Source organism: Tachypleus tridentatus, chromosome 7 (genome assembly GCF_004210375.1).
Source record: "Tachypleus tridentatus isolate NWPU-2018 chromosome 7, ASM421037v1, whole genome shotgun sequence".
Lineage (NCBI taxonomy): Eukaryota > Metazoa > Arthropoda > Merostomata > Xiphosura > Limulidae > Tachypleus > Tachypleus tridentatus.
The window spans coordinates 39,988,629-40,011,076 of NC_134831.1; the positions used below are offsets into that span (position 1 = coordinate 39,988,629).

General features: G+C 34.5%; 1 protein-coding gene across 1 annotated transcript in view; it reads left to right on the plus strand.

Moving 5' to 3' along the window:
* The window catches only part of Pi4KIIalpha (phosphatidylinositol 4-kinase II alpha), a 34,954-nt gene that overhangs the window by 960 nt on the left and 11,546 nt on the right, over positions 1 to 22,448 (plus strand). Inside the window, exons 2-5 of the mRNA XM_076511234.1 lie at positions 7,768 to 7,968; positions 9,715 to 9,846; positions 11,433 to 11,586; positions 17,000 to 17,055. Of these exons, the coding sequence (XP_076367349.1) occupies positions 7,768 to 7,968; positions 9,715 to 9,846; positions 11,433 to 11,586; positions 17,000 to 17,055 (543 nt within the window). The remainder of the gene's footprint in view (positions 1 to 7,767; positions 7,969 to 9,714; positions 9,847 to 11,432; positions 11,587 to 16,999; positions 17,056 to 22,448) is intronic.

Below are 22,448 nucleotides of genomic sequence, written 5' to 3' on the forward strand. Positions count from 1 at the left end.
AGTGGAATTTGTAAATAAAACTGATATGAATTTGACTTATTAACTTTAAATAAGTATTTGCACTTAAAAGCACAATTAGTGGGATATCAATATAAACTGATGCTTTAAATTCACTTCTATCAAAAGTATCAGTTTTTAGTATTTTCAGGTTTTAAAATTAAAGCTCTAATTACATTAACCCACTATATTTTTCCAGTGGAAGTCCTGTTTGTTTTCTGTGTTATAACTTATAGCCACAGTCCTCATGAATAATTACTTGACCAGCTTTTTGCAAATTAATTTTAAACCTTTGCATTTTTGAAATGTTATTATACAAGAAATCATCAAAAACATTGTTATAAAGAGCAAAGGTACCAAAAAGGGCACCACAATCTACACTCTTTCAGTCTCGATTTACCACCAAAACAGTTTTTTATCCATCTAACACTTTTCACCTACTACTTGTGTATTTTACTTCTTGTATCTTTATCTATAAAAACAAATTTAGGAAATCATGTGGAGTTTATTATAAAATGCTTGTTGTTGAAATTATTTATATATTTTCAACTCTTATTAATAACAGAAGATAAATTTATAGTTTCCAGATCCCTATTTTAGAACATTTACTAATTGAAAAGTAACTTGTACTGGTAATCTTGCAATCATCACGAATCTTTCTGTTTTCAAGAGGTATTTAAGCAACAAAAGCTTGCTTTAATTCTTTGTTAAACATCTTTAAGATTTTATGGCAAAATTTCTCAATATACTCTTATATCTGCTCTTGTTTTTTAGAATAATGACATCATTGCTGTCAGGTTTAATCTTAAGTTTTACATTCTCAGAGGTTTAGAGTAACTTACATTAATGCTGTGAGATTTATTCTTAGTAAAGGAGGTGGCAGCTCTGCCTATATAGGGATGGCAGAGATTGTTCATCAAAATGGTATTTTAATTATCTCTTCAATAGGTCACTAGAACTTTACACTAATATACAGTGTTACCTTTTATAACAATATCGAGGTAATGGGTAAGTCACAAGTTCTGAGAAAGTCTGTAAATATCATAGCAAAAAGTTTTAATTTCTTCTTCTTTGTTCTACTTAATTTTATTACATGATAACTGAAAAACTAAAACAGTGGTTTCAACCAATTTCACTGAGGTAACATAGTTTCAAATTGAGCCTATGCCTTTGTCAGTATTTTTAAAAACTAGTACTAATTACAGAAATCTAGTTCTAGTATAGAAGATGCTGTTATTGCCCCTGGAAGTTAGCTTTCTTACACATTTTGTGTTCTTTTATAACTTTTAAATACAAGGTTAAATAGGAATTACCAGCTAGTAATAGGTAAACAATAAATATTACAGTTCTAGCCTCAATGAACTTAGAACTTGGTAATTAATAAAACATTCTTATGTCTATTAAAACATTGTATTCAAGAAACCAACAAAAAATATTAAAAATGAAGTAAATATGTTAGATAATACCAGTCCTCAAAAACAAGACAAAAAAGATAGTATGATGGCATTTGTATTATCATTGCATAACAGGTAAGTGTAGTAGAATAATAACAGATAAAAACAAGATAATTGTGATTTAATAGTTATATATGTTGCTATATGTTAATTCTTGCCTATGCTTGAGGGTTTGATATCAGCCATCCCTTCATTTATTTCCCTTTTTGAAAATTTTTCTTTACCTGTACAAGTTTCACATTTTCAAATTTTAAGGTACATTGCATCGGTGTTGTAAGATTTGCACTTAATGTAAGTTTTAAGATCCAGATCTAATTCCTATTTTAACATTATTTTTATCCTTAATGTTCTTAATGAAATCTTAATTTCACCTACCATTTTTTCATTTTATTTTTTAATATTCTTTTTAACCCAATATTTTAATTTTTTTAATCAAAGTTTTTTATTTCTTACATAAACTTACAATTTTCATGTTTCTAACATTTACTGTTAATTTTTTCCTTATTCTTAGTGTACCATGTTATCCATTGTTTTCAGCCATCTCTTTTTCTCTGTTAAACCTATTTGTCTTGAATATTTAGCATTCACATTTCTTTTTTAATAAGGTCTCCTCAAAGCCTTTATCACTAGTTTCCTTTATTTTGTAGTTTACAAAAACCCTGTATATCTGGTAAAATGTTTTTATATATTTTTGTTTCTTCTCATTTTGTTTTTACGTGTTATTTGATAGCCTACTGTTAGTAGACTGATGCTGTGTCTCGATTCTTTGGTTACAAAATTGTGTAATGAAAGTTTTGTTAAATGAATTATATTGTGTTTTTTTTTTCTATTAACAAAGCAGGGTTTGTTGGCTAAACTGAGACATGTTCCTAGCATGCCACTGAATGATAATAGCCTTTTCATGATTATGTAATGCAGAGTGTAGTTCATGAAATACAGTTTGGGCTAGTTTTTCTTAATATTTTTTGAGTCACAGACCCATTTGAGAATCAAACTCTAAAGCTGTGAACTTCTCCCAAGAAAAAATACACATAATATACACTTTTGAATGATAGTAGGATCTTGAATAATAGTACAGAGTGAACAAATAGCAAATTTCTAATAATATTATAGGATGCAAAATGGAGGTTTTTTACCTCTGTACTTTGTCACATGATCTGGACAGTTGTTTAACAAAAGACAAGGGAGTGAAAAAACGTGCACACGCTTTTTATATTGAGTTTTCACTGATAATAAAATAAACACCTTGTAATATTAATTTTATCAATCATCTAATCAAACTGGTTAGTTAAGTACTGGTAAACCACCAATTTCCCATACATTCAATGGAAATGTTTCTACTTTGAGTTTTGAATAGGCCAAAGTCTACATGCTGCTTTACAACTTGGCTCTTGACAGGCCACAGAGTGCTCTAATTAGATGGCCTATCCCATACTTGCTTGACTCACAATCAATAATGTGAGCACTACTCACTTGTGGATTTGCAGGGGAAATAAGGTGTCCAAGATTTCTCTCAAGTAAGTGATACTAGTAAATTTCTCTGTGTATGTTCAATGCCGATTGGAGTTTTAGATCAGTTGGTCCTGCCTCAATCACTTCTTGGGTCATCTCCATTTTAATATATAGTTTTTGATCATATTTATATGGGCTGTTTCTGTTGGACTGATAATGCCCATGGTGTATGTTCTTATTTTTCATTTCTCTGTATGGTGTTTTTTTGTTTTGTTTTGTTTTTTCACTACATGATTCAATATCAGTTTTATGCCTTGACCTTTGGACTTGTTTCAGTCCCATATGTCTTGTGTTGGGCAATCTGTGTTTTACCTAACTTGCACACTTTAGGGGATTTTACTAATAACTTCACTTGGGCCATCTTGGGTTATTGGATTTTCCAGTTGGATGAGTTTTTCTTGATACATACCCCACGTTCTCAGCTATTTGATGAATGCATTTTTAAACACCTCCTTTGTTGTGATCATCCATTTTTTGTGAATGCATTTGATGGATTTTTCTGTTATCCAAGCCACTATGGTTAATTATCTCACCACTAGCAAGGCTCTAATACATTGGGGGATGTAGTTTCTATGGAAGCATTTCTTCCTTTGGTTCTAGCACATTTGCAGTCTTTTCAATAGATAATGCATAATTCATGGTCTCTTGCTATGGTTCCTTTAGATTTTCATCTTAACTTTCATCCTTCCCTCTTTGGCTATATGTGGTGGTGGTTGAGTATGTCCTCCATGATATGAGGTTTATCATTTTCTCCCCTTGTTGTGAGTTATTTCTTCTTCCCAATATTCATCTCCAAAGGTGGGGAGCATGGTTTGATCAGTAAAAGGCTTCAAGACAATGGTCTACAGATAAAAAGTCTTATTATCTTAACACCCTAGCACTTCTGGCAATCCAGTAAGTTTTAGGTTACTCTCTTCCTCTCCTCCAAATGTAACAAATCATATTTCATTCCATTGTTCAGTGGTGGTGGCTTATATCACTCACCAAGAAGGTACTTATTCTTGTTCTCTTTGCGGTAGATGATGGTTCTCCCTTTTTCAACCCACACACTTGATGTGCTTCTTCTGAATTGTCATGTCTAGGTATTCTGACTTCATTGCTGATTGTCTTTTAAGTCCTAACACACTTCTCCCAAGGAGTGGCCTCTTAATCCAAAGATTTTTGGGGTACTCTTCCACATGAAGTTTTGGCTCCTTTCTTTGATTCAAGGTCTCCTCTTTTGTTTTTGGTCTCCAGTTCTTTATCTACTTTCCCTGGCTCTAGCTATGTTCAGAAAGGATTAAATCCAGTTCATAATAATAGTTTTTCTCATTCTGTTGCTCTTTCTGGTCAGGTCTTTTTAATTGTTCCTTCCTGGCCACCACAGATCTGGTTTTTCTAGCTTTCTTGGCTTGATATGTACTTTTGTTTCTGGGTTGATTTTACTAATCTACACTTTAGGGACTCATGGCATATTCTTTTAGATTTTTTCATTTCATGCCATCTCCCACCTATATTCTCAGTCAGATCCATATAATCTTGTCTGTTCAGCACATGCTGTGGTTGCTTTACTGCTTTTAAGGCTTCTTTCCATTGAATCCATTTCTCATGATTTTATTCTCTTACATCACTCCTTTGTTGGTTATTTTTCTCTTCTTTCCTTATCCATTGGGTTCAGATTGTGATTCGATCAGGCTTTTATTCCTTCTTCCAGTAATAAATTCTTGATATCTTCATCCTGATGAGATACCTTCCCTTTCCTTGCATATCAGTCCTCTTGTCTATTGGAAGTAGTTTGTCTGTCGAACACTGGGACTACAACTTGCATGTTCATCTCTAATTATCTGCTTTACTTAGCTCTTCTTTGTTGGAGTACTGTTATATACCTGTCACCATCCTTTACTTTTCAGTGAAACTGACTGGGTAAGTTTTCTTTCTTCTCTTATGTACCTTATTTTTCAGGGGCCTGTCCCGTATTTTAACCAGGATCCTGCTCTGTACTAAAACCCACATTATATACCCATGTTGACTTCACTTTCATAATTTCCATAGCCACAAATTGCAAATTGTTCATTACAATCACATAAGCTAGAGATGGTGTGTTCCTCAAGATTGCCCATAGGTTATTCCTTGCAATATCTTTGCTTCATAAATATGCTTGTTTGTTCTGAACCATACTTACCCATAAACTTCTTGAGTAAAGCAGAAGGGAACAACTGCCCATCTCTGACATTCCTTAAATTAAATAAATCAGGCTTGACTTGCTTTTTAAATTAGGTTTAGTGATCACCCATTGCACTGTTTCTGGTATGGAGATTCTTCTGGATTCTCCACCACATTTTCTTCAATTTTTTTTTTTTCTTTTCCATCTGGCATGTTGACATCCACTTACCTTCTTTGAACATTTCAACACCATCTGGATACTGACTTCCTTCTGTCATCATTTTACATTCACTTTACTTGTTTTGAATGGGTGCATACTCTTTATATATATATTGTACCTATACAGTTGCCTATTTTTACAGCTCTGGTTCCTGTTCAGTGGTGGGTGGTCCAGGTATACTTAACTTTAAAATCTATACCATACAACCTTACAGGTCTGTATTGCTCACTGATTATGTAAGGTGTACCACAAGACTACTAAAGGGTTCCTCACAGTATTTTGCTTCATAAGTAAGGCCCATATCACACCATACCAGCTTGTAAACTATCACAAGTAGAGCAGTATCTGGATTGTTGACCATTCCTTTGGTCCTGCTTGAACAAACTGGGACCAGCCTGCTTTTCAGAATATAGTTTTTTAGTTACTTATTGTACTGTCTTATTGTGTTGCATTCCTCCAGACTCTCCATTCCACTGTTTCTCCCTCTTTCAGTGGAGTATAGGAGTCTTTGCTACTGAATAGTTCTTAGCTGCTGGTTGGTGTGATGGAACATTGAAATTTCCTTTTGAATGTGACTGCTTTCTCTAAGTTGAGAGTAGGGCAGTAGTTTTCTGTCAGTGTAGATGGTGCATACTGTCCTCTTACCATGGACCAGAAAACAAATTCCTGATGCCAGCTGGTTTTGCACTTGCTAGATCCACAACATATTGTTCTCTCTTCTGTCTGGTTTTCCCTTATTCTACTGCTGCCTGGATATCAGTTCCATAGTGGTCTGGTATTGGATCAGCTTAGGGCCAGCCAACATAAATCCTCACATGTGGTTAGTAGGGACCATCTTTCTAATTCAGAACTAGTGGAAAATTCCTGATGCTACCTGGTTTTGAACTGGAGTTAATCCACACTGTTTTCATTCCCACTTCCTACCTTTACCTGGATGTTGGATTTCTGGGTGGCCTGATATTGGTTGTGTACTGCGTTTACACGCACGCCCTGCCCTGCCCTGCCTGGGTTGTTGTAAAATAACTTTCATATCTTGTCTGCTCCCTGGGCTTGAGGTGAAATTGGTTGAAACCCTCCTCCTACCATATAGTGGACGACAAATATCCATTGTTGCCAAATATTGGAGTGGAGTTGATCCATCAGTTATGGTCTCACATGTCTTAGCTACTCTATACAATCTGGCACATCCTATTACTGGTTGGACTGGCATTTTTCCAGCTGAGTTAATGACAGAGTATAGATGGGATGAAGTCTTCCATAATGAGTGATCCATGTTAAGGTATTTCACTCTGTGGGCTTTCTTCAGATCCATTCTGAACAGTGCTCATTTAGGTGACTTTGCACTGGTCCCTTCACCTTTTCAGTGTTGGATTCTGCTTTTCATTTAATAAGAAGTAAGGCATCATATCAAAGTTAACAATTTCTTACACAAAAATGTATTTTGATAGATACCAGTCATCCTCCTCACTTCCAGTGCATCTCTTTTTGCTTAATATCAAAGTGATGATTATGCTCTACGGGTTACAGGGAATCAGTTGGGCTAAAATGGTATATTTTACCCCTATTGATAAAGGGTTTTTCCATGCTACAATGTAGCTATACCTCATATATGTGTGCTAGGTGGAATCCTCAAGGTTATTGACATCCAAAAATTGCACCTATAGAGGGCAGCATAAATTAAGGAAGGCTATTTTGTGAGTGGAGGTAAGTATTTATCAGAAATACATTTTTGGTGTAGGAAAATGTTAATTTCCATAAACTTTTTCATAGTGTAGTGTCATAAGTAAACACATTTAAGAAAGTAATAAATACAGGTAATGCATTTAACAATCTGTTAATGTATATAGGTTGAATTATATTGAAGTTTACACGGGTACAGGGTATCTGTATTAATTATTTTCTAAAGTGTGTTCACAGGTAATATTACATTGTTGACAAATACATATAACAGATTAATAAATATACTCAGTGCCATGTACAATGCTATGTCTAATATTACTGTCATCCCCATGATATGTGATCAATGACAGTTATTTTCTCAGAAGTTTTTAACCTGATGACCTAAGGAGGTCAAAATGTTACTTGTTTTGTGTTTTAGATAAAAAGGTTTTAATAACCATATATATATAAAGTTCCTTCTTAAATGTGCTATTTTGTACTTCATTCACTGATTTATAATGCATGTCTGCCTATACTAAAGTTGATGTTTTGTTTTACCTTCATTTCCTTTTCTGTATTTTACGACATTTAATTTATTTTTACCTTTTTAACGGATGTTTGGCACAGATAGCCTAGCTGCTTTATGCCATAAAACACTAAATGAATCAATCAATCAATCTATACTAAAGTTGTCATATGAAGTATTAGATGAAGTTTGTTTTTCCTGGATGTGTTTATCATATGTTTTCATTAAAAGTTGACCAGTAGATTTTCTCCCAACAGAAAGTCATTGGAGTTTTTAAACCAAAAGATGAGGAACCATATGGACGATTGAATCCTAAATGGACAAAATGGTTACACAAGCTTTGCTGTCCATGCTGTTTTGGTAGAAGCTGTTTAGTTCCTAACCAGGGTTATCTGTCTGAGGCTGGGGCTTCATTAGTGGATCAAAAACTACAGCTAAACATTGTTCCAAAAACAAAGGTATTTTATTATGGAAATATACTTATAAGAAACAAACAATGGTATTTTATTGTGGAAATCTTCAGTGTGTGAGAACTAAAAACAGTGGTATTTAATTATGGAAGTCTTCATAACGTAAGGATATTATTTAAACTTAGTTCAGCAAATCCAAATGTTTGTTCAACCATCTCTGTTTATAGTCTGAAGGTTGACCATTTTTTCTAGGATAAGAGTTACTTTAATGTAAAAATATTGTTATATCATTGTTTTAACACTCACTACCATGGCACATACACACTCCCTTCTAGAATACTGCCATGGGGCTTACATGTCCTTTTTTAGAATATTGACAAGGGACATCTCTCAATAGAGCATTGTTACGAGACACACAGTTTAATATTTTATCCTTGTAAAGTGTGATATTAATCCATTAAGTAAAATTTTATGCCACAATGAATAAAAGATATTCCCTTTCAAGGTTTCTAAATTATCTCAACTTGAAGTTTCTGATAAGTAATGAAATAATTAAAATGTAATTTTGTTTAGTATATAGCTAAAAACAAACAACTTTCAGTGCCAGTCTTTGCTATAAACATGGTTTTGAAACTGTTATCTGAAAGAAAGGCGGTTTGTCTAGTATACCACTTGGAAATAAATGGGAAAAGTTCATTAATACTTTGCTGTATGTTTCTATATGATAATGGTAAAGGTGTCTTCTGATTAAACAGGACATTTGATATCCCTGGTAATGAACTCATTATATTTATGTTACACCAAATCTAATATGTCCCACCTTAGAGAACTAAAACACGATGTTAATACTCACCTGATCAAGTGTTATATCTCAGATCTCTGGTAGTTACTAGCTAATGCATCACATTTTTTCTCATTGTCTCTCTTTTATCTGTAATTCATCATATTTATTGCTAAGTAATAAAGATATGAGCTTTAAAGTTTATTCAGATGTGGCTCTGGATACATGACAACAACAATGTTAACAAATTAAATGCTTTACATCACAGCTGATGAGACTAATATATATTACCATACTAAATGTGTTACATCACAACTGATGATACCAGTACATTTTACCATATTTAATGTGTTAGATCATACCTGGTGTTAATAATATATGTTACCATACTAAATGTGTTGTATCAAAATTCGTAATACCAGTACACTTCACCATATTTAATGTGTTAGATCATAACTGGTGGTACTAATGTTTCCACACTAAATATGTTACATCACAATTGGTAATACCAGTACACTTTACCATATTTAATGTGGTAGATCATACCTAGTGATACCAATATATGTTACCATTAATAAATATGTTAGATAATAACTGGTGATGCCAATACATTTTACCAAATTTAATGTGTTGGATCGTAGCTGATGATACATGTTACATTTTCATATATTTAAGGAGCTAGTATGTGTAACCAGTGGTTTTATTGGCTATAACTAAAATTTAAGTCAACAGAGTAAGAGAAGGTCACTCATAGCACCTGAAACAAGTACAGGTCTTTTAGAATGCTTCTAGTGCATGGTCAATGTTATTAAAGTTGTCAGTAGTTGCTATGGCTATGAATATACAAGTTATTTCAGAGTAATACTAACTTATTAAGTGAGAGTATCATTAATGTACAATCTTGAATGTTAGAAGTAATGTTTTATACTGTAAGTATTTATATAATTATTTCTATAAATAAATCACATTGAATAGAGATGTATATAATACATGATTACTGATTGTTTCTCTAGGTTGTGAAGCTGGCTAGTGAGACATTTAACTATACAGCTTTAGACCGAGCCAAGTCTAGAACAAAAAAGAATGTTTCTGAGAGGTTTCCTAAATTTGGAAGACGTTTTCATAGGATAGGTTTGCCTCCAAAGGTATAGACTTATATTACATCAAGATGTATACTTAAATGAAGCATCTATAATTTCTTTTTTCTACTACCATTATGGCATATGTACAATGAAGCGTGCATCATGCAGCTAAAAGAACAAATTAACTGTGGATCTGTTGTATTTATCTTAGAATATCTTACATCTACAGATGTCTTTTTTTTAATTATATGCTATGTTAGTAAGTAAAATATAAGAATTTGTTCTCTTTTGTTTTATCCCCTTAAATCCAAGACTGAGGTTTTTGATGCTATATTTGAAAACAGTCAGATATTGTTCATTCTTAAGATAAATTAAAAAGTTAATCTGGTTGAAATATAGATAATGTCTCTTTGTACTAAATGTATGGCATATGTTGCTGCTAGAATTGCAACTTTGAAGCTTGGCTATTAAACACAAAAGATAGAGCCACTACAGACTGTATACTTATCACAATACAAAAGTATCTACTACACAATATATATAATAATTACAGAACAGGTGTGCAGCTACTGCACAATATATATAATAATTACAGAACAGGTGTGCAGCTACTGCACAATATATATAATAATTACAGAACAGGTGTGCAGCTACTACACAACGTGTACAATGACTACAGAACAAGTGTAGCTACTACACAACGTGTGCAATGACTACAGAACAAGTGTAGCTACTACACAACGTGTGCAATGACTACAGAACAAGTGTAGCTACTACACAACGTGTGCAATGACTACAGAACAAGTGTAGCTACTACACAACGTGTGCAATGACTACAGAACAAGTGTAGCTACTACACAACGTGTGCAATGACTACAGAACAAGTGTAGCTACTACACAACGTGTGCAATGACTACAGAACAAGTGTAGCTACTACACAACGTGTGCAATGACTACAGAACAAGTGTAGCTACTACACAACGTGTGCAATGACTACAGAACAAGTGTAGCTACTACACAACGTGTGCAATGACTACAGAACAAGTGTAGCTACTACACAACGTGTGCAATGACTACAGAACAAGTGTAGCTACTACAAAACGTGTGCAATGACTACAGAACAAGTGTAGCTACTACAAAACGTGTGCAATGACTAAAGAACAAGTGTAGCTACTACAAAACGTGTGCAATGACTACAGAACAAGTGTAGCTGCTACACAATGTGTATGCTTACTATAGAACAGGTGTAGTTACTACATAGTATGTATAATAACTGCAGGACAGGTATGACTAGTACAGAATATGCACACATACAGTATGTGCTGATAGAAGTTTAGTACATTACATAAAATAGTTCGAGTTTCACCATATCATTATAAACCCTGTTGAACATGGTGTATATGAAGACTGTTTCTTTCACGTATGGTTTTCTTCAATTAGCTTTTTCTCTTAAAAAATCATCTGTGTTTCAACCTTCAGCACAAAGTACTCTCTGAATTATAGTTGTTACTTTCTTACTCTTTCATTTAATCATTGTAATAAACCTTAATTCATTGTTAGGTAGGACCTATTTACTTTCGTTTTCTACATTGAATATATAGAATATTTTTAACTGTGCTGTAATATACCTTTTTTCTTGTATTGGTTAGGTGGGGTCTTTTCAGTTGTTTGTAGAAGAATTTAAGGATGCAGAGTTTTGGTTGAGAAGATTTGAATCAGAACCACTGCCAGAGGTTGTTCAGCGGCAGTTTCAGCTTCAGTTTGAAAGACTGGTGGTGTTAGATTATATCATTCGTAACACAGGTATGCATTTACTTATGTCAATTATACGAGTGAATGATAAAGGTAACGTGATTATTATAATAATTTGAAATTTTGTCTTTTTTAACCTTATATAGTCATTACCATTTTTTAGTTTCTCAACATGTGGTACTGTGTTACTTACAAAACTTAAACCACATTACTATCTATGCATGAAATGAAATTAGCTTTATAATGTATGTTATAATTTTTATGTTATCTAAGTTTTAATTACTTTGTTTTAAAGGAAATCATTCAACAATTACTTGAACTGCAGTTTTTATTTCACATGATCCATATGCTTTGAAAAATCTCAACTTTAACACTTTAACACCATTTCTTTCTTACCACATAAGCTGGAAATCTGTAGGAGTGTCTGCATGTTAAATGTGTTTGTTTGACTTAATTGACACATGAAATCCAAAATTTTTCAGCTGGGTTGTTTGGAAAGTAGATATACATTTTCCAACCCTTGATTGTTGCCTCATTCACCTTGTATACTTTATCTTGAGATATGCAAGATACGTCTAGTTAGTTTACAAAAGTATATATAGTCATTAAAATAAAGCTCAGCTTACTCCTACTCCACCAACAGTTAATATGAAATTTGCATGCAGCTTACCTGATGAGGTACATGTAACTGTCATTCAAATTGTCATGCATGATCAACTGTACCATTTATTGTGGTTTCTTACACAAATATGCTATAGTTAGAAAGACAATTAAATTGTATATAGGTCTTACTAATGTTTGTTTTAAAAGTCATATTTGAATGGTTTAATGGTTTTTATTAGTTTAACATGTCATCTGGATTTTGGAAGGTACTGAACAATATGGCTTGTGTAAGTTCCAACTTGTTTTGGCAACAGGTCTCTGCAGGAAGTCTATCAAATTACCTTCATAAAGACCTGTTGATATCAATTAATGTATGGGCATAAATGATAATACACAAAATTTGAGAGGAAAATTAAAAATAACTAAATGAAAAGATAAAGATTTGAAATTACACATGTAAGAAAAATATTAGTGTTTTAGTTGATCTCTATGGAGAGTTGTCCATGTGTTAATTCTAAACATTTCATTGCACTATGTGTTGATAAGTTTGTGATATAGTAGAGAAAAATGCAATATACAATATAAATATTTACCTTACAGAAATATTTGATATTCATTTATGAGATTTTTAGGGATAATACAAAGGGAATGTGAAAGTTGAGGTAAAAAATAGTATTTTTACTTCATATAAAAAAAAATTACTTTGCAAGTGAACTATTCAAAGTGAATACAAATAACTGCATTAAATAATGAATTTTTTTCATTAGAAATAGTGGAAAAAATCAAAATTAAAGGTTTTATTTTTCTGAAACTACATATTTTAAGGAACATTCTTGCTAAATTTCAAACACTCGTCCACTACTTTTTATTTTTTTAATAAAATGTAATGATAGGGATGATGCGTGCTGTGGATCGTAGCATGTGGCTATTAAATGGTTAAAAGTAATCCAACATGGCTAAATGGTTAGGGTGCTCAACACACAAACTATGTTTCATGGGTTAAATTCCTCATCTTGCCAAACACTACCCTTTTAAACATGGGGGCATTATAATATGACAGTCAATCCCATTATTCATCGATAAAAGAGTGGCCTAAGCTGTCTAGCCTTTCACTGCTATCTTAGGGACAGCTATTGCAGACAGCTGTCGTGTAGTTATGCATGTAATTTAAAACTAGCCAATTCTAAAAGTAATCTAAAAAAACTAATATAATATTATAAAAAGTAAATATTCTTTACAAAACATTTTCATTTAGTGGGATGTTGGTACATTTACAGACTTAGAATACCAAAACGCCTGGCATTGCCAGGTGGTTAAGGCACTTGACCCATAATCTGAAGGTCATGGGTTCGAAACATATTCACCCTTTCAGCTTTGGGGGCATTATAATGTGACATTCAATCTTACTACTTGTTGGTAAAACAGTAGCCCAAGAGTTGTTGGTGGGTGGCGATGACTAGCTGCCTTCCCTCCAGTCTTACACTGCTAAATTTGCGACAGTTGGTGCAGGTAACCCTTATGTAGCTTTGTGCAAATTTCAAAAACAAACAATACCGAAATCCAAGCTTTGATTTCATGCAGTTTACAGAGTGTAAATAACTTATTTTGTAGCTGTAAATAAAGAAAACAACTATTACAAAATAGCATAAATTTGTTACGTAACACAAATTTAAAAAAATAGTAAATTGTTCTGTGAACTTCCAAGTGCCTTATTTCTCTTATAAAATGTTGTATATCAGCTGTTCTCTGTCCATAAATTGAATGTAGTACAGTATTACTGACTGGATTAGGTTTCTATTCTTCCACAATGAAAGGTAGCTCCATGACATTACTTGAACTTGTATATTCTAAATTCAGTTCACTCGTAGAAATAAAAAAAAAAAAAGAGAGAGAGATATATGTTTCACCTATAAAGTAAAATTTGTTCAAAGCAAAGTTTTGAATAATATTTATTCTCATGTTTTAGGAATAATATCTACTGTATGAATTACTTGTTAACTTGCTTTTACTCTCGGCTGTTTTGGTTATTTTCCATTTTCTTTCATATAAATTCCAAACTTGGTCTTTGTAGCTTTATCTGGCTAAACTCATACTTACATATTTGTTAGTGGCCTTGTTTCAAGTTGTTGACCACCAGTATACTTGAGCTAAAATGACATACGGAAAGGAGTTCAATAGCTTATTCAGTGTCCAGTTACATGACCACCACTGTGTAGTGTACTTTGACTGCATTATGAAAACAAGAGGTCAAGGGCTACTGGATGAAGTCCAGTTTTCTGGGGATTAATAGTTTATTTCTCAACTACACTACAAGATTCAGTTTGACTATTATGTTATACCAATATATGGGACAGAAAGGGCAAATGTTTTAAAAATGTAGTAGTTTACAGTGCCCAAATTTGTGTAAATATACAAATATTTTTTAGAGGAAAAAATGAAGTGTTGGAGATATATGTGTGTGTTATACCCTTAAACCTTGAAAATTAAATTGTAAATTGTGATTAAACTGTAATTGTTGTTTCATGTACATTTATGAACTAACATTTTTAAGGTAGTCAGTTTTAATAAGGCTATTTACATGGTCAGAGGAACTTCAGATATGTTTAAAAGTTGGTAATGTTAGGACTGTAACATGTAATTGCTACACTACATGTGTGTCAGTGATGTGTTAGTTTAACATTGTCCTGCTGATTACTTTGCTCACAGTAGCTTCAGATATTTTAAAAGTTGGTAATGTTAGGACTGTAGCATGTAATTGCTACACTACACGGTTTGTCAGTGATGTTTTAGTTTAACATTGTTCTGTTTTTTTCTTGCTCATAGTTGCTTCAAGTATTCTTTAAAGTTGGTAACATCAGTTGTTACATAAGAGTTAGTGACAACAAAATGATATTTTAAAACAGAGAATAACTTGGGCTGTGCAGGTGTGATACTTGCATATATAAATATGAAATTCTACACAAATTTCATACTGTGTCATTTTGATCATTAAAAACAATTGGTACAACAAGTATCTACTTACTGTGCCTCAGATTTCCATATTTTCAGACTGTGCATCAAATAATGTATTATCAGTTTATTTTTTGAAGTGAGTTACTGTTTGTAAATTAATTAATCACTTAAACTAGTACCTCAGGTTAAACATGTGGCTATTACAATTTATATATAAACAGTATAGATCATGAATGCATAGTGTTTAGTGAAAGATGAGACTAAATTACACATGACAGGTTTATAGTTCACGTGAGTTTTACAAAATATTTACTACAAAGCAATTGTGCTTGTCTGCAGTCCTAACAATTTTAACTGACAAGTGAGAGGACAGAATCAAATGATCCAACTAGAGCTGAAGCAATCAACATAGACTGAGAGGGAAATGAAGACAGAGAGCTGGCACTAGGCAAGGGAGCTCCAAGTAAAATGGCTAGTTTTGTAGTTCTTGGCTTCATCAGGATGCCTGTTCATTTTAAAATTTTCTAAGATTTAAGAGCATGGTGTCAGTAGGTTCAGATAATTTGATAACATTGACATTCAAGAGACACAGGAAGTATCATATTTTACACCTTGTAAGACACTTTTTTCTTTAAAAATACCTTGAAAAATCCCCATGCATCTTCTAAGACAAAAGTGATGGGTTAAGGAAAGAGGTTAGCCTAGGGTCTACCCTAAACAGCCTCATACAGATTGTAATCTCATTACTTTAACTAATTACAAGTATTTTAAATAGCATAAAACATTCAGTGTAACTAATATTGTTGATATACTGTGAAGAATGATGTTTTTGACTGTACTTACTAGTAGGTTGAACAAAAGTCGAGGCTGCATCAAAGTGTTTGCTGAGTCAAAATTTTTTTTTTTTAGAATTGTCTGTTCAAAATTAGAGTGCATCTTTCACGATGTAGCTTCTTACAAGGCATAAAATATGGTAAATAGCACAAACAGGCTGTCAGTATTACAGTGAAAACACATATTTTGTTTCATAATGAACACTTTAAAAACTTGAATTTTATTCATTGTTAATGATAGTTAAAAATTTCATGTCATTAGCCTCTAATAATCATTTTGGTTGAATATGGGAACCTCATTTGTATTCATTTATATAATTTAAACACCTAAAATTCAAGACAAAGATGCTAGAAGAGCTCTTCTCACTGACCTGAAGACAAGGCAGAAAACTTTCGAAACATCGTCCTCTTCACTTGTGTCTCCACAACAGGCAGTTGCCATCCATTCTACAAAGTTTCATCGTGAATACTCTGTTTAAACACTCTGTCAAACAAAAGCTCTTCTCATCTTTTTGGTTAAAGGGGTTTGTTCCCCTGAATTCCCTACTAGATTATTGCCATGAAAACAATGATTGCTCATACCTGGCACAAGTGACTCAGATATTGGTTAATGTCAATAGCATCATGACTGTGGAATACCATTACTGTGCTATGGGGGGTTTACATTTTATAAAACACTTTTATTGTGTGTGTGTGTGTGTGTATGTAGACAATGGTTGTGAAGTTGCATACAACTTAATCATCAGAAAAGGTTTATGTTGTTTATATTTCCATACTGTGAGTTTTCCATGTTGTACAGTGTAGGTTTTTAGGTAAATGATTGGGGAAAATTAATATTATCTGACATGTGATCAGATGAAATAAAAAATTTACACTTTTGTTCAATTATTTGTAACTAGCTTGGTAGATAGAGGTTTCTCTTAATAAATTAGTGTTGGTGAATGTTTAAATGTGACCAGTTTTTATTACAAGCAAGTATGTATGTAACTAAGTTTTACATTTGTTTTAAAATGTTATCTCAGTGAATGTTCACACGTACATCACTTTTCATACAAGCTTGTGTTTTATTTTTACAGATAGGGGTAATGACAACTGGCTTATTAGATATATAAAACCTGATGCAAACAAAAAGGTTGGTGTGTTATTCTTATTGATTACATTACACAACTTGAAGATGTCTACATAACCTTTAGTGTCATTCTAGACTGGTAGTTATCTACATGTAATTTAGTGTCATTGTAAACCTGTAGATGTCTAATTATGCCATGGTAAATGTCTAAATGTTCAGTAGTGCCATTGAAAATTAGTAATGTACATGTTTAACTGCAAATATGCCTTATCATTTTATTCTGAATCAGCTGGTTTATTGGTTGCTATGCCTTATGGTTTGGTTCTTTTGTGGTTGCTTGTGGTCAGGTACATTACATTTCAAGTTATACCTGTTAAATCCTGTAAATTTAGTTAGGTTTGAGTACACTATGACCTTTTACAGGGTTACACAGAAATTTTTGTGCATTTTAGAATTTCTTCCTACTATTATATAATTTTTTAAGCACACTAGAATTTGCACATTAAATACCCCTGTGCTGAAATGAAAATTTAAATCATCCATTTTTTCTTTAATGAATTATGTAGCATAATGTGAAACTTTCATTCCATGCCTCTTTTTGCACATGCTACTTTGGAAAAATGTGAATAATTCTCTTGACATTTACTTTTTGATTATTAAAAAACAGAAAGATATTTTAATTTACACTTTTTCTATGATGTTAGCTCATTCTCATGACCCATTCATAGTTTGCTATTGTTATTACCATGACTAGGTAAGGAAAATAATTTGATGTACATATTGCTTAGTTAGAAAAGCAGTAAAATTATAATTGTTCTAGGACATTGTTTTGTTTTTTGTTACATGCTTATATTTGTTGCTGTAACTTGCTTCTTTGGAATAAAGAAAAATTAGGTGTGGTTCTAATACAACCCCACACCCTCCAACAAAATAGGGTTAACTTTCAAGATTTTCAGGGAGAAAGATAGAAGACTCGTGTTAAAATTCTCAACTTGTTTTTCATACTTATATTTTTTATTTATTATTACAAAAGTATTTAAAAGGTTAAAGTTAGATATCTAAATAAAATATTAAATAAAATTTAGTTAAATAAAATAAAAAATACAAATAATACTATCATCCACATGGCTAACTTATCGAATCTGAGAGCGAATCAGTGCTATGCATACAAAATGTATACCTACTGTGTTAATTTGCTTTGGTGCTAATATAAGTGGCTACAAAATAATAAATGACTTTGAGATTTGCACTGTATTACCTTTGGGTATAAGAATAACTAGTCACTAATTGTCTGTTATAATATACAGTCATCCTAGAAGGAAAAAGGGTAATTTAGCTTTATCACATATTTTTTGTGGTAGTTTCCAGGTAAGTCAATTGAACCAAGCCTGTATATAGTTTGAAAGTAGAGAAAATAATAGTTAAAGTATAAAGTTTACTGAAGCCAACTTTTGATATTAAGATAAAAAGTTCTGGAAGCTATAGAAATAGATTTTCAAAGTCATAAAAGTATTTTTAAATCGCCTTGCCAAACTGTAAACTCTGTAAATTTGCTGACAGATCTTTAGTGAAAGTACCTGTTTTTGTTTTTTGTGTGTGTACAAAACATGTGAAATGGGTATTAATAGCTGGACGAAGTTTGTGAAAATACATTTATTACATTAATGTTATTGTGTGTAAAGTTTTTTTTCTTATACAGAGGTTTAAAAGGTTGGCCAAAATGACTGAAGTTGTGTACATAAAGTTAAATACCAATAGGTTTAATTCTCTTGTGATTAGGTGCTAGTCATTTCAAACAATGTGTTAAATGAAAACTTGCAGATTTAGTTCTCATGTGACTTAAGTTGGCATTTCAACTCATACCTGTTAAATAAAAACTCGTAGACTTGATTCTCTTATTACTTATTTTGACAGGATACTATACATTTCAGTTCATACCTGTTAAATAAAAACTAATAGATTTGATTCCCTTATTACTTATTTTGACAGGATACTATACATTTTCCCTTGGTATGCTTCCTGTTCGTGGTGAGGGGACCTCCCAGGGAAGGTTCTGTTCTTTCAGTTTACCTCCTCTGGGATCTAAACATCCACCCACGTGTTTGCCGTGCGTGGCGACCCGTGAAGGGGAGGACAGGATCCTGGTGGTTGAGGGGTCCAACCCTAACACACCACTTTGGCCTTGAATTCCTGTAGACGGGCAGCCTTTGGGTGGCCCCCCCTTCCTTGTGTCAGTCAGCTGGTCCACTTGGGCTAGAGTCAACCAAGTACCACTGTTGCAAGTTCTCAACAGGTGTTGTGGACATTGTGTCTGATGCTGGTGTTTGGGTATAGTGCTCATAAAACCCTGGCGTTGCTGCAATGTTGCATGACATTGTAGTGCGTCCTCTCTTAGGGCTCCATGGTGGGTGGGGTCAGTGAGTACCGAAATTTTCCTTTTTTCCAATGGATCCTCCAATACAAAATTTAAATAAAATAGTGAAAAAACAGTCAATAGGTAAACGACCACATCTTGAAGACTCTGAGCAGCACTCTTCAACATCTGTAACACCTCTACCCCATTTTCTTATATTACATTCTCTTTCATAAAAACCTTTCGGGCAAATGTCCCACTTTTTTATTCAGAAGGGACTAGAGGGACTTGCTGGCTCTAAAGTCAGTAAAGAAGCTTCGATCTGGAGACATTGGTTGAAACATCCACATCCTCTTGAATTCAAAGGCAATTGGGGATGTACCTATTGAGGTTACCCCTCATGCTACCTTGAATTCATCACGAGGAGTTATTGTTGAGAGGGACTTGAAGAACGTCTCCGAGTCAGAGATTCTCGCTGGTCTCTCCACTCAAGGAGTTTCTGCAGTGAGGTATATCTCCACTCGTAAAGATGAAATTACACTGCCAACAAATATCCTCGTTTTGACATTTACATCACCACGTGCACCTGCCACCATCAAGGCAGGTTATTTAATTTGCAGGGTACGGCCGTACATTCCAAACCCTCTTCAATGTTTCCAATATCAGAGGTTCGGCCACTCAAAGACGTCCTGTCGTGGTTCCCTGATGTGCTCGTTGTGGTGGCAAGGACTACGATGCCTATGAGTGTCACACGGACCCACATTGTGTCAACTGCAATGGTTCCCACCCTTCCTTCTTTTGTTCTTGCCCAAAATGGTTGGAGGAAAAAGAGGTGCAGTGTTTGAAAACGACCCATAACATTAGTTATCCTGAGGCTCGGAAATTGCTTTCCGACACTCCATCTCGGACATATGCTGCTGCACTTCGTTCTACAACTACAGTGGGAGTGCAGACAGATCTCTCTGTACCTCCAAGAAAATCGTTTTCAAAACAAATGAAAAGCCTTTTGACCTCCACGGTTAAAAAGGTTGAATCGACTTCTACACCCATCTCTGTTCCTCCCATACAGTCCAACAAATCTCAATATCTACATCCTTCGGTTTCTAGTACAGGCATTTCTTCTGATACATCTTTTTCTCCAACCCCACGATGCAAACCAATCATTCGTTCGCGTCCTCAGTCACTGGAATCCTCTTTCAACAACAAAGACCTGCCCAATTGACCCAGGACAGGATCCATGGAGGTCAATATACCTCCTCCGAATAAAGACAGTGAGGAAAAAAGACATGGTCAAAAACAGAAGGGTTCTCCAGCCACTTTGCCTACCCATCATTAAAAATGTCTACCTTGATACAATGGAACTGTCGAGGTTTATGTTCTAATCTGGATGATATCAAAACACTGATTGCTTCCAACCATTCTGTATGTCTTTCCTTACAAGAAACATTTCTAAAACCTGCTGATACAGTCACCATTCGGCAGTTTTCTCTGTACAGAAATGACAGGCTGTGTGATGGACGAGTACATGGAGGGGTGGCACTATTGGTTGATCAGCATGTGCCCACCCTGTCTTTGTCACTCATTACACCCTTGGAGGCCGTAGCCATCTGTGTTTCCTTGGGTCATACCATCACTGTTTGTTCGCTCTACCTGTCCCCTGGAGAGACATATGATCAATCAGACCTTGATGCTCTCGTTGAACAGTTGCCATCTCCATTTCTAATCCTGGGGGACTTTAACGGACATCATCCCCTCTGGGGAAGTGCTGTTATTGATAGGAGGGGTTGCTCTGTAGAATGTATGCTCTCTGATCACAATCTTTCTCTTTTCAATACTGGTTCTTCCACTTATTTTCATGCACCTAGTCAGTCCTTTACTGCTATTGATCTCTCGGTTTGCTACCCTTCATTATTTTCCCATTTTTCATGGAAGGTTGACAATAATCCACTAGGCAGTGATCATTTTTCTATACTTTTGAGAGAGACTGGCCATGGTCGATGCCACCCTACCTGCGTGCCCCAGTGGAAGCTGGACCAGGCAGATTGGCCCACTTTTACTGCTCTCGCAGAACTTGATCCTGCCATCGTGAATCAGCCATCAATAGACGATTGTGTGGCAGCGGTAACTGACTGTATTATACAAGCAGCTGCTCAGTGTATTCCTAAAACCTCGATACGTTTTCCACGATATCCTCGTCCGTGGTGGAATCTTGCCTGCCACTTGGCATGGAAGGCTCAAAAACGGGCCTGGGACACTTTCCTGGGAAAGATATCCCACACTTTCGAACCGCATCGCTTTCCAACGGGCCCGTGCACATGCTAAGTGGGTAAGACGCCAGAGCTAGAAGGAATCTTGGATTAAGTTTACAACTAGCATATCTTCTACCACCAGTTCCAAGGTCATATGGGACAGGATTCAAAAGGTCAGTGGGCACTACAATTCTGTCCCCCTCTCCATCTCGCTCTCTGATGGCCAAGAGGTAGCTGATGTCCAGAGCACTGCCAATACTCTAGGTGAAAGATTTTACTGGGTATCTTGCACTTCTGCTTGTTCCTCCACCTTGTTGGCCATCAAGACTCAGGCAGAGTGTTCACCTCTTTCCTTTTGAACTGACTGTCTCTTTGACAATAATTGTCCCTTTACACTGGTGGAACTGAAAATGGCCCTTCATCGGTCTGACAGTACATTTGTTGGACCTGATGATGTACACTATGACATGCTGCGCGATCTTTCTCCTGCTTCTCTTGATATTCTTCTACTTGTTTTTAACCGGATCTGTCAGGAGAATGTTTTTCCTGATGCCTGGTGCAAGGCTATTATCTTACCCTTCTCTAAACCTGGGAAAGATCCCAAGATTCCTTCACACTACCATCCAATTGCTTTGATGAGCTGTCTCTGTAAGACCTTAGAGAGGATGGTTAATGCTCGTCTTGTTGGTTCCTCAAATCAAACCTCCTCTTGCCCATCCAGTATGAGTTCCAACGATGACACTCCACCACAGACCACCTAATTTGACTTGAAACATCAATCAGAGAAGCTTTTCTCAAACGCCAACATCTTGTTTCAATATTCTTTGACATTGAGAAGGCTTATGACACAACAT